The 13991-nt window shown below is 37.6% G+C and overlaps 1 protein-coding gene across 2 annotated transcripts in view; it reads left to right on the top strand.

The window, feature by feature from the left end:
* LOC132118314 (segment polarity protein dishevelled homolog DVL-1-like) overlaps nt 1-13657 on the top strand; it is a 35442-nt gene extending 21785 nt beyond the window's left edge. The window contains exons 5-15 of one of the 2 annotated variants that reach the window (XM_059528075.1): nt 2513-2651; nt 3244-3337; nt 3418-3487; nt 3672-3811; nt 5344-5420; nt 5515-5582; nt 5710-5787; nt 5879-6013; nt 6154-6321; nt 8174-8392; nt 12912-13657. In XM_059528075.1, coding sequence (XP_059384058.1) covers nt 2513-2651; nt 3244-3337; nt 3418-3487; nt 3672-3811; nt 5344-5420; nt 5515-5582; nt 5710-5787; nt 5879-6013; nt 6154-6321; nt 8174-8392; nt 12912-13447 — 1724 coding nt within the window. In that variant the 3' untranslated portion in view covers nt 13448-13657. Of the gene's footprint in view, nt 1-2512; nt 2652-3237; nt 3338-3417; nt 3488-3671; nt 3812-5343; nt 5421-5514; nt 5583-5709; nt 5788-5878; nt 6014-6153; nt 6322-8173; nt 8393-12911 lie in introns of both variants that reach the window. The other variant, XM_059528074.1, reaches the window with a different exon arrangement.
* The last annotated feature ends 334 nt before the right edge of the window (nt 13658-13991 follow it).

The raw sequence follows: 13991 nt of genomic DNA on the forward strand, positions 1-13991 counted from the left end.
GTAAAATTGTTATTATTGTTTGATATGTACAAATCCACACATTATTTTCTCTGATGATAATAACAGACCTAATTATGTTTCATTATTGATTTGTTTTAAGTATAATTTGTCATAAAGTTTTATTAAGCTCTTAGTTTAAAAAGCAGATCCACCTTTTTCATTACAACAGCAACAAATGTGAAATTCATAAGGCTTTTGCACTCACCTTCTGTCAATCCTTTGGAGTCAGAGGGAGATTTGTCGAGGTTGTCCCAGTGCTGACCTCCGCTGGGTGTGATTCGATGAAAAATGTGTGTTTGCTTATTAAAGACAGGTGTGTGCCCTAGAGGCAGAAGGAGTGAGAGAGGAGATCTCTTTTCTACCCTCAGGCACTTATCTGTTAACCATGCTGAGCCACCGATATTCAGTTTCCATTTTGCTGTTTGGTGTATTTGTAGGTGTTGATTTGTTTTGGGTTTGGCTCATCTGTAGGTTAAGCAGGAATTTATGTGTGGGGTTTTGCTGCCATCATGACTGCACAACAAAATGAAGTTTTTCTTTTTATTCACAGCTTTACTATTAAAGTCATCAGTTATCAGTGGCAGATTGCCCAGGGGCTTATATGCGAGTAGCTTAGACTTCTCCCTCGCTCAGAGCTTGTTCATTGTCTTACACACTCCTGTGCCGTTAAAGTGGAAACTGATGCGGGGCATATTTGATAGACAGTCGAGTTCCCACGTGAAGGAGGTTAGGTTTCATTGAGCCCTTGAAATGTTGCAAGCTAACGAAAGGTGCAGCACTGTAATGAGAACTGTGAAGCAGCGGAGGTAAGACAAATGCATCTCTCTAATAAAAAGAGTATTCTGCGAAGATATTTAAGTTTAAGGTAAATTGCATGATTTTATCTTAAATGTTAGTATTTCTTTTTACTCTTTGTACACCACCCCCAGTAATTAATTTTAACTAGTGTTTAGTGTTTAATGTTGTTAAAATCTCTAAGTTGTATGTTGATAGAAATACAGTTTATACGTAGTTGGAATGAATTACTGCTAAAGTAAAATACATTCAGTGAAGTTATAGAAAAAATTAAAATATTATGAGAATTATATATATATATATATATATATATATATATATATATATATATATATATATATATATATATATATATATATATATATATATAATATTCTCATAATATTTTTTTTTTATAACTTTACTTATTTTTTCTATAACTTTATATATATATATATATATATATATATATATATATATATATATATATATATATATATATTAGTTTTTATATAATATAAGCTTTGCAATAAAGCTTGTATAATAAATATAATATAATGTATATAAGATTATTTCAGCTCATATTCACTTATTATTATTATCATTATTATTATTATTTCTAAATTATATTAAAATGTTATAAATTAAATGGTAATCATAAACTATATATTTATGATATACTAGCCTATATAATGTTACATCTGTTATATATATATATATTTATAAAACATTTATTTAAGATTTATAATAATCCCTTAATCAGTATTCAGTATTATTTCAGCCACTTTTGTGGGTGAATTAACTGGACTAGCAAACATTAGAAATAGTTCAGCAGATATAAAAGGATTTAGGGCTTTTATAAAAAAGCATTTTAGTTTTTTTATAGCCTGTTTCGATTTTAGTATGAATTAATCTGTCATTTACATTAATATTGAACTTCACACTTAATACTGCACTTAATATTGGGCTTCTTCTGTTATTTCTCTTCCCTGACATCTAAAGCATACTGAAGTGAGCCTAAAGGGACTCTGGAGAGGCTATAAATGCATTACCCACTTGTGGACCATCCTTTCTGTAAAAGAGGGCTACTGATAGGCTGCAAGCGTACAGTTCTTCTTGCCACAGGCCTCTGCTTGTACCCCTGATTGTTAAGGTGATACCATTGTCCTGTGAACTCAGATGTGGCAGAGGAATGATAGAGCTTCCTCAGTTTGTGAAGAGTCAAATATGGTTGGCTGAAATAGCTGCGATTGATTTGTACATATGAGTTGCTTTGTGGGAGGTAATGGTCTGAAATGGGCACTCCTGCAGTACTGGAATGTTTCGGTCGCTCTCGGGGTCCACAGCGCTCTTATCGTTTGGTCAGACCATTTCAGCGCATCCAGTGCCACCCAGAGACGCAGCTTCGTCCTTGTGTCTGTATGTATACCCCAGCATGTTTTTGACTGATGTGATGGTTTCTAGAAGAAAATAACTTCATAAACCCTCAGTTCTTCAGCATGAAGCCCATTTGAGTTTTGTGACTGCACACTTTCATCTGTAGATGGTTTGAAACGTTTAATTGGACAAGAGTTCAATTCCTCTTAAACAAAAGACTGTCATTATAAGTTCACTATCAAGAAATGACTCATATTTGTGATTCAGGGCTATTATGCCTTTCTCAGAATTATGTACTGTTTTCTGTCTTCGAAGTGTTGTTTTTCTTCAGCTTCTCGATTTTTGTTTTTTTTTGTCTCAGTCCCTCACGTGAACGGTCTCTCGAAATCAGAGCATGTGAATCGTGACTCAGCTGTTGGCTGTGACAGCACATCATTGATGAGCAGTGAGCTAGAATCCAGCTCTTTTATTGACAGCGAGGAGGATGAGGATGCCAGCAGGTCAGACATTACTCAGTTTTCCTGGAACACTTAAATGTAAAGTTGTTTGGCTTAGAGCGCTGGATTCTTTTTCTTTCAAACAATGACTGTACTTATTTCCCAACTGGAATGACAGCACTTCACTCTAATTTAATTTGTAAGGCTTGCCAAAAAATAGTGAATTAAGTAATATGGATTTCTCTTTTAGTGCATTTTTACTAAAAAGTCATTGTTGCCATTTACTGTAAAACTTGTCAAGATTACCCATAACTCCATACCGAACTCTTTACATGTGTCTGACATTGTCTGATTTCCACAGCCTTAGAATGACATTCTTAGCAATAATCATTCTGTAAATTTTGGTACCTTGTACAACCTTTTTAGATTTTTTTGTGTGTAAATGCTTTAGTAAGAGTCAGAATAAAACAGTTATTGTCAAAATAAATATTAACATTAGTTTTTAATTAAGAACCTAACTTGAAATGACCTCAGAACTGAACTCATATTGGAGATCATGCTTGGCCACTAAAATAGAGCACTTCATAATAACATGCTGCTTCATTAGTGTAGCGCTGATCTCTGCTGTGACCTCTCATTTTTTCTGAAGCCACAGACGTAGCAGTTCAGTCGAGCAGAGCTCTTCTTCACACCTCATGCGTAGACACAAACGCCGCCGACGGAGGCAGAAAGTCACAAAAATGGACAGGGTGAGAATGTGGAGGAAAAGTTCACATCTCTACACAGTTGTGTTCGAGCTGTACTAATCTTTTTTATGTTCTTTTGACAGTCCTCATCCTTCAGTAGTATTACAGACTCCACAATGAGCCTCAACATTATCACCGTCACTCTCAATATGGGTAAGAACTTATTCACTAGATCACCCTGTTCTTTTTCCCATCATCCATCCCTGTGCTTCCTCCCTCTTATTTCTTATCTTTCCACTCCACCTGCTTAATAAACCGAACCTCCTGTATTTCAAGGTCTACTGTGCACAATGTGGTCTAAATATAGATGAACACATCATATCTCTCCTTCTCACAGAGAAGTACAACTTCTTGGGCATCAGTATAGTGGGTCAGAGTAATGACAGAGGAGATGGAGGCATCTATATTGGCTCTATTATGAAAGGTGGAGCGGTGGCAGCTGACGGCAGGATTGAGCCTGGAGACATGCTGTTACAGGTGAAATGATCAGCAGTCTGAAACCACTTAGACACTGGTCTAATGCACTTTTAGAAAGATTAAAAATGATAAAATGTGCTTCCAAATTATTGCCAGTACACAATGTTACTTCAAGGGAAATTCTGTTATGGTTTACTCACCCCTATATCATTCTATTGGGTAAATACCACTTAAATGTTGAAACCAGGAAAATCATCTTGAATATATCCTTGGATTGCGACATTGTCAAATTTAAATGGATAATTTACACTTACCTTGAACAGAACTGAAACTGGCCTGTTATTGTAAGACTCTTCTCTTTTCAGTCTCTAAATGCACTTGTGGAATTGTCAAGGTTTGGGTCACCTCCTTGTGTTGTTGACTTATGCGCTCCATTCCCTTTCCTTCCTGCTAAAGGACTTTTTGGTGTCATTGACCACAAGGGACAAGAGTCTTTTGTCATTTATTTAAGGGGTTTTCCTCACCCTGGTAAACTGATTTAGAAACCATAAGGGTTAGATGACCCAGTGTTATTAGGTGAATTTTGAGAAATGATGTCCAAGTCGTCATAAACCATCACATATGTGAACAAACAGGTAGTTTGGTAGACCACGAAACTGTGGCTTTTTTTAAAGCCATTCTTTTGAAGAATTAATTCACCTCATAGTCATTATTTACTCACCAAACTCATTTGAATTTATTTCTATTGTTATACATAAAAATAGACATCCTGTTAATTATTTTTATGCAATTTTCAGTAAAAGAAGTCCATATTACTTAATTCACTATTTTATGAGTCTTAATAGCTTTATGCGAGGAACAAGTTAACTTACATTTTAGTCTGTTTGTTACGCAAAGCTATCAGATTTAAGAATATCTGTCTGGACTATAGTCCATATAAACATTTGTTCCACTTGTATAATACCTTTATGGAGCATCTAAGTCACACCTAGTTTCCATTCACCTTCTTTTTATTGAAAACAGTGGCCAGGATTCTCTTCATTCAGCTTTTATGTTCCATAGAAGAAAATAACTCATAAGAGTTTTGTAGTAATTTTTGACTATTTTTTTATTTATTTATAATCATTTTATTATTGGTTATTGTATCTATTTAATGTATTATTTTATTCATAATTAAGAATTTTTTTTTTACTATTTAAAGTCAGTAAATAATAATAAAAAAAAAAAAATATATATATTTTTAGGTGTATTGTCCTTCCTCAAATATGAAAATATATATATATCAAAGCCCGGCTCGAGGGGGGTAAAAAAAAAAAAGGGCTGAAATGAAGGGCATCTTATGTCTGTTGTTGAACCACAGGGAGACTTTCAGAGTCGCAGAGACTTTTTTTTCCCCCTCGAACAGCTGGTCGCACCGGTACGACGTCAAAAAAAAATTTGTCGCATCATTGAGAAATTTGGTCGCACTCTAGAGCCCTGACAATAGTTCCATTTAAACACATAGGGACTATTATTGAGAACTTTCAGCAATTTTCAAGTAAAATGTAACGCATCAAATAATTGAATGTTTCATGGAAATATAATTTTCTCAGGTCAATGATGTGAACTTTGAGAACATGAGTAATGATGATGCTGTCAGGATTCTGCGGGAGATTGTCTCCAAACCTGGGTGAGATTGGATGTTACACCTCTATATTGATACATTTTCAGTGAATCTGAATGATCTCTTTAACATGGTTTCTTGTTCCATTTGTCCTCTACAGGCCAATAGGCCTAACCGTGGCAAAATGTTGGGACCCCTCTCCTAGAAGCTACTTCACCATCCCTAGAGGTACCTGCCGCCTGTCATTATTGCAGCTAAATTACAGACATGAAGCCCCATGCTGCATTCATCCACTTCATTTTTTGGATCAGTTTTATTGAATTGTACTTAAATTCTGCAATCCGTCTGTCCTCAGCTGAGCCGGTGAGACCCATTGACCCTGCTGCCTGGATCTCACACACTACTGCACTTTCTGGGCCATACCCCCATTATGGTATGATTAAAGTCACTGTCCTAGAGACCATCTGTTAATAGAATGGCAGATTTATGATGCTCAACACTGTCATTTCTCTCTTATTTCACAGAGTTTGATGACGTCCCCCTTTCAGTGTCAAAGACAGACATGGCAACTTTAGTAAAGGTTATGCAGCTACCAGATTCAGGCCTGGAGATAAGAGACCGAATGTGGTTAAAGATCACTATAGCCAACGCTGTCATCGGTTTGTGCCTTTCTTTGCTGAGGTTTGAATTTGTTGGGTGGGAGGTACTTTCCTTGTGCCTTGTTTATTGCAAGCATCTAGTTTTTGGTATAATCAGTGTAATCAGTGTTATTTTTCTCATTGCTCAATCTCTGTTCCAGGGGCTGATGTTGTCGACTGGTTGTTCTCACGGGTCGAGGGCTTCAAGGACCGGCGGGATGCTAGAAAATATGCCAGCAGTTTGTTGAAACATGGCTACCTGAGACACACAGTCAATAAAATCACCTTCTCAGAGCAGTGCTACTACACCTTTGGAGACCTGTGCCAAAGTACAGTCAACACACACTTGAGTTGATAAAGATCCTCTTATTAACTTTTATATCACCAATATATTACATTTATTAATCAAAAATATAGTAATATTGTGAAATATTCTTAGAATTTAAAATGTAATTTATTCATGTGATGGCAAAGCTGAATTTTCAGCAGCCATTACTCCAGTTTTTAGTGTTGCATGATTCTTTAGAAATCATTCTAATATGATGATTTTGTGCTTAAGAAACATTTCTGATTATTATCAGCATTAAAAACTGTGATTATGTCTTTAATCTCACTTTTGATCTATTTAATGTATCTTTGCTGAATAATTTCTGTCAAAAAGAAAAAAGAAATGACCAACCCCACAAATTTATTAAGAATAGTTTACTTTCAGAATGACAATTCTGTCACCATTTACTCACCCCCAAATTGTTGAGTTTCTTTCTTCTGTTGAACACAAAAGAAGATATTTTGAAAAATGTTGGGATCCAAACAGTTGTTGAGCACCATTGACTTCCAATTTAGGGGAAAAAAATACTATGGAAGTCAATGGTGCTCAACAATTGTTTGGATCCCAACATTTTTCAAAATATCTTCTTTTGTGTTCAACAGAAGAAAGAAACTCATACAGATCTGGAACAAGTTGGGGGTGAGTAAATGGTCACAGAATTTTCATTCTGAAAGTGAACTATTCCTTTGAAGGGGTCATATGGTGCTGCTAAAAAGAACATTATTTTGTGTAATGCAGTTAAGGTAAAAAAAATAAAATAATTTCATATAATGTAGATTATTGTTTCTCCTCTATGCCCGCCTTCTAAAGCGCTTTCGATTTTACAAGGCTCATCGCTCTGAAAAAAGGCAAGTTGTGCTCTGATTGGCCAGCTATCCAGTGCATTGTGATTGGCCGAATTCCTCAAGCCTGTGACAGGAAATGTTACGCCCCTTAACATACTTTAATGCCGTCTCCCAGGCCAGCAGCACCAGACTCATGCTGCTTTCCAGCAGGTTTTGAGCCCGTAAGTCACAACTTCAAACCACGACTCACGACTTCGTAGTGTTCCAGGCCAAGTCACGCTAAACTTCCTGAGAGTAAGGAACTGTAGCTTGATTATTTATTTTATTGCAACGTTATATTGTCCTAAAATCTATTTTTCAACATCTACCACTTGAATAATCACCGCATCCGTAGGCAATATTATCTGTAGGTGCTATGTGACGTCAGAGCTCGGAACTGGGAGTACATCGGTCTAGTACGAGTTCACGGGTGGGAAGCGAGCACCAACCTCCTGCTCTCTCTCGTGAAGCCAAAAAGGAAGTGACTAAACCTGTAATTCATCGACTGGCCGCTTGAGGCTGGCTCCAAAAGGGAGTCAATCCCATAGATTTCCCATGTTAAAATGCCCAACTTTACAGCAGAAAAAAACATGTTTACAGCCTGGTTCAAAAAATTATTTTGGTCTATATAGATATTTTTGCCCTTCATGACAAATGTGAGGGGGTGAATTTTTTTTATAACTCATCCGTTTAAGCCTTATAGTTCTGCATAATTAAGGGTGTGGCCACTTGAGTGACAGGTGGATTGCCGCTGCTGACAATGATGTCACGCTAGGAAGGCGTGGCTTTGCACTTTACAGATCTTCTTTATGCAACAAGAGCTTGTTACACTCCAAAGAGAAAGGAAAAATTGAAATCGCATCATATGACCCCTTTAACAATAGTGTACCTTTAATACATTAATATAAGATCTGGCTTAAAGGTTAAAGTCAAAGATTTGGTTCTTAGAGTCATAAACCGTCATTAATAATACTACAACTACGTGAAATATAGATAATTGTAATGATATTGAAATTCTTCTGTTTGCAGATATGGCTTCTCTCAATCTGAACGAGGGATCTAGTGGTGGGGGCTCTGATCATGATGGTCTCGCTCCTCTTCCTCCGCCAGGAACCAACCCCTGGCCCCTGGGCAGTCAGCCCTACCCTTACCCAGGTTACCCCACTCCTCCACCGGGCTTCCCTCCTGGATACTCAGACCCTTGCCACAGTTTTCACAGTGGCAGTGGAGGCAGCCAACAGAGCGAAGGTGGGTGTTGTTTGTATGTAAGACAATAAATGATGCACTGGTGGATAAAAGGGAAAACCCCTTCCCACATTTTGTTTCCACGCACAATCCCGTGAGCTTCCTGTGAGGCTTTTTCTTTCGGTTTCAGGTGTGCCTACTGATGTTAAGTAACATCATTACACTATTACGTTAGTTACTATTACGTTAGTAACTGCAATGGAATTTACTACAGTAAAATGGAAACCATCAGTGGGTTTGTTGTACATCTGCATGTAGGACGATTAGGTACAATACTACAATATATTCATGCAGACTGAGTTTTGCTTTCAGTACCTGAATGAACACTGCACCCAGACAGAATGACATCATTGACACAAGGCTAGTAAATCATGTGCACATATTTGCATGATTAGACCACTTTACTGTTTGTCTATTCATTCAGAAAGTATTTAAAAATTAAGTTTTAAAAATCAACTATTTTGACATATTAGCAGTTGATACTCATGTTAATCAAATGCATAGTAATTAGTCAGATACAGTTAAACTAGAAGTAAACAAGAGCATGAAAGTGATGAAATCATCATGAAAATGATCTATAATGTGAATGATTATAATTGATGTGTAATTTAATTCAAGGTACTAGACATATTATGAGTTAAAGGACAGACTTCAATATTGAAACCTGACTATATGTAACCAAACAGCATTATACACTGCTCAAAAAATTAAAGGGAACACTTTAGCAACACATCCTAGATCTGAATGAATGAAATAGTCTTATTAAATACTTTGTTCTTTACATAGTTGAATGCGCTGACAACAAAATAACACAAAAATGATCAATGAAAATCAAATTTATTAACCCATGGCGGTCTGGATTTGGAGTCACACTCAAAATGAGGCTCAGTAGTGTGTGTGGTCTCCACGTGCCTGTATGTCCTCCCTACAATGCCTGGGCATGCTCCTGATGAGGTGGCGGATGATCTCCTGAGGGATCTCCTCCCAGACCTGGACTAAAGCATCCACCAACTCCTGGACAGTCTGTGGTGCAACGTGGCGTTGGTGGATGGAGCGAAACATGATGTCCCAGATGTGCTCAATTGGATTCAGGTCTGGGGAACGGGTGGGCCAGTCCATAGCATCAATGCCTTCATCTTGCAGGAACTGCTGACACACTCCAGCCACATGAGGTCTAGCATTAGGAGCAACCCAGGGCCAACCGCACCGGCATATGGTCTCACAAGGGGTCTGAGGATCTCATCTCGGTACCTAATGGCAGTCAGGCTACCTCTAGCGAGCACATGGAGGGCTGTGCGGCCCTCCAAAGAAATGCCACCCCACACCATTACTGACCCACTGCCAAACCATCTGTGAAGAGCACAAGGCACCAGTGGCGAATATGCCAATCTTGGTGTTCTCTGGCAAATGCCAAACGTCATGCCCGGTGTTGGACTGTAAGCACAACCCCCACCTGTGGACGTCGGCCCTAATACCACCCTCATGGAGTCTGTTTCTGACCGTTTGAGCAGACACATGCACATTTGTGGCCAGCTGGAGTTAATTTTGCAGGCCTCTGGCAGTGCTCCTCCTGTTCCTCCTTGCACCAAGGCGGAGGTAGCGGTCCTGCTGCTCTGTTGTTGCCCTCCTGCAGCCTCCTCCACGGCTCCTGATGTACTGGCCTGTCTCCTGGTAGCGCCTCCATGCTCTGGACACTACACCGACAGACACAGCAAACCTTCTTGCCACAGCTCACATTGATGTGCCATCCTGGATGAGCTGTACTACCTGAGCCACTTGTGTGGGTTGTAGACGCCGTCTTATGCTACCACTATAGTGAAAGCACCCCCAGCATTCAAAAGTGACCAAAACTTCAGCCAGAAAGCATAGGAAGAGGAGAGAAGTGGTCTGTGGTCACCACCTGCAGAACCACTGTTTTATTGGGGGTGTTTTGCTAATTGCCCCACCTGTTGTCTATTCCATTTTCACAACAGCATGTGAAATTGATTGTCAATCAGTGTTGCTTCCTATGCGGGCAGTTTGATTTCACAGAAGTGTGATTGACTTGGAGTTACATTGTGTTGTTTAAGTGTTCCCTTTATTTTTTTTTATACTTTTTTTATATATTACAATATGTTTATATATGTGAGAATACATTTTTTATCCTTATCATGGTTTCATTTATTGAGTGTTACAATGATACTTTAAATTAAATTTATTTTTTGACTTTATTTATTGAATAAAAAAAAATTAAATCAGTTTAACAGTAAGATTAAATAAAGATCTCGAATCCCAACTATTTTCTTTACAATCATTCCATTTCCAGAGCATCATCATTGTTGCTGTATTCACATGGATATTCCATATATGTGGTATTTCCAGACTTTCACTTACACTGCTTGTGCCACCCTTTGCATAAATGTGCATGGTGAGTTGGTACAGAGTTGGGATTGTGAATCAGTAATAATGCAAAGGTCATTTATCGTAATTACTTTTGAACACCGATCCAACATACTCAAGTTTGGTCGCTTCTGGGAGCATAACATATGGTGGCATCACAGAAACTGGGGTGCAGCGTTTTTTTTTTTTGAAGAGCTTGTTGTTATATTCGGTGTGGGAGTGTGAGATGGAAGATCTGGTTTGGCAACATGTGGTAATTCTGATATTCCCTCTGTTTTTGCTGGCCGTCTATAGACTGATGGAATTTTCTTCTATTCACGGGGTATCCGGTAAGATCAGCACTCTCATTTAAACGTCCTCCCTCCCCACCTTTTCTCCTTGACATCTTGTTATTCCAGTGGTTTGTCATCATATGGCATATGAATCATTGGGGTTGCCATTGTGACTCCCCAGCTGTGTTGCTTGTTTGTGTTTCTTGTGTGGGAATGTGGAGTTTTACTGTCATAGTGCATGAGAATCTAACTGATTCTCATCCTTTGAAAAGTTGTTATGCAATACACCTACACCTTTTTTGCCAATCCGAATCAACTTGGAAAAGTTAAAGTGAATATTTCCATGATACTGTATGATGTGAGTTGAAGCTAATTCCATTCCCAAGAACTGTATTATCACAAAAATGTAGGACATCCATGCCATTTTGACCTACTCTCAATGCTGACGTTGGTTAAAACGCATAACCACCACAAAATGTTCATATTTGTACCATATTGTTTCTGTTGATGTATTGATGTTAATTACCCTCATGTTATTGCTGGCCTCCACACCGTGTCCTGACCAGGTGCGACATTACAGCCAATCAGAGCACAGGTGAAGAGCGTAAAACTAAACATGGACCTTCCATATGCTTCTCCAGACAGCTTTTTTTTTTACTTTTTGGTTGTTTCTAGTATTACATACTGAATATATGATAATATTTTGGACATTTTTGCATTTTATTTTAATGAGACCGTTTCAGTAGAGAACAAAAACGTTGCTGCACAACATGAGGGATTTGTTAGATCTTTGTCAGCTTCCACAATCATTCTGCCCTTTTATATATTTGATGTTTAATATACATTACTGTTCTAAAGGTATAGTTTGGTTAAGATTTTTCAACATTTTTGAAAAGTCTCTTACGCTCACCGAGGCTGCAATTTTTCGATCAAAAACACTGTAAAAATAGTATGAAATATCACAATTAAAATGAATTGTTTTTTCTTTTTAATATATTTAGAAATTTAATTTATTCCCGTGACGACAAAGTTGAATTTTTTGCTATTAATCCAGTCTTTAGTGTCACATGATCCATCAGAAATCTTTCTAATATGCTGATTTGTTGCTCACGTAACATTTCTTCTAGTGCTGTGAAACGATTTAATGGAATTAATCGTATCCAAAATAAAGGTTTTTGTTTACATATGTGTGTACTGGGTATATTTATTATGTGTATATTAATATATTAATATTAATGTTTAATATATAAATATATATTTTTTTATAAAATATAAACATGCATGCGTGTATCTAAATATACATAATAAATATATCCAGTACACACACATATATTATGTAATCAAACTTTTATTTTAGATGCGATTAATCACGATTAATCGTTTGACAGCACTAATTTCTTCTTCTTATCAAAGGTGAAAACAGTTCTGCTGCCAACCTTGATACATACATTTTTTTTTAAAGTTCATAAAAATAAGATTTATTTAAAACAAAGTAAAAGTCATTCTACTGTCATTTTTGATCACTTTAAAGGTACTCATTTGACCTCAGACCCATAAGCTGGGTTTTGATGGGATTTTGCGTGGGTTGAAGCTGCAGAACTACAAATCAAGCAACTAACCAAATGAAGATGTGCTTGTCACAGCTGTAATTCAAAATGTGGGTAAAATGGAAAGAATGGCTGTCATTGCATTTACATTTACATTTAGTCATTTAGTAGAGGCTTTTAAAAAGTGACTTACAACTGAGGACAATAAAAGCAATCAAAACTAACAAAAGTCTTGGTTATTGCTTAAGTCATTGCTTGTCAAGTCTGGTTTTGTGAGGGAAAATAATTCTACTTTTGTCCAAATACGTTTATCTCTTACCACAGGCAGCAGAAGCAGTGGCTCCAACCCCAGTGCTGGAAAAGGCCGCAGACCCTCCCCTCGAGAGAAGGACCATAAGACACCATGCTGTGGGGGCAGTGAATCAGAAATGGGAGCGTGGGTAGTAAGGAGGGGTGAGAGAGCATCCAGTCAGCTGAGTCAACAAAGCCACAGCCGCTCTGCCAGTCAGGCCCACTCCAGCTACAGCTACACTCACTCTGGGTACAGCCACGGCCAGTGTCACAGCATCTCGCAGCAAAGCCACAACTTCATCTACAGCCATGCTTCTTTCATTCAGCCCAGTCATCTGTCATCCTGTGCCCACAGTGAGAGAAGTCACGGTTCTTCGTACGGCCCGCCGGGTCTGCCCCCTCCGTACTGCCTCGCTCACCTCGCACCCAAAGCGACAGCAAGCAACAGCCCACCTGGGGCTCCCCCCATCCGGGAGCTAGGAAACGTCCCCCCGGAACTCACCGCTAGTCGGCAGTCATTTCAACATGCTATGGGCAATCCTTGTGAATTTTTTGTTGATATTATGTGACAGGAGAGTGCCTTTAACCCTTTCAGAGCACAAGGCCTACTTCCGCAGTTTGCTTCATCAAATTTTGCTACTGATGATCCCTGCACTGAGAATGTACAAACTGACAGCCCCGATTGAAAGAATTTAAAGGGACAGTTCACCCGATAATGGAAGTTCTGTAACTTGCTCATTTATACTGTTTCTTTCTTTTGTGGAACAGAAAATTACTGTTGTAATCTAAAAAACGACTATTAAAAAAAGTCATTGAAATAAACAAATATAAATATTAGATGATTGGCAACTAACAGAAATAGATTTATGTTGAAGTCCTAATATGTTTTTATTTTTTCTTTATTTTTATACATTAAAGCAATTTGCAAACAATGAACTAAACATTTCTTGACAACAGCAGTGGTCCTAAAATGATTTAAACTAAATAAAATATAGAAATGTCGTATAGAAATGTATATAACAAATTATAAATTCACATAAATAACTAAAAATTTCAAATCAAGCTAACTAAAAATAGTAATATAATAATATAATAGCATATAGCATACTTAAC

Source organism: Carassius carassius, chromosome 37 (assembly GCF_963082965.1).
Source record: "Carassius carassius chromosome 37, fCarCar2.1, whole genome shotgun sequence".
Lineage (NCBI taxonomy): Eukaryota > Metazoa > Chordata > Actinopteri > Cypriniformes > Cyprinidae > Carassius > Carassius carassius.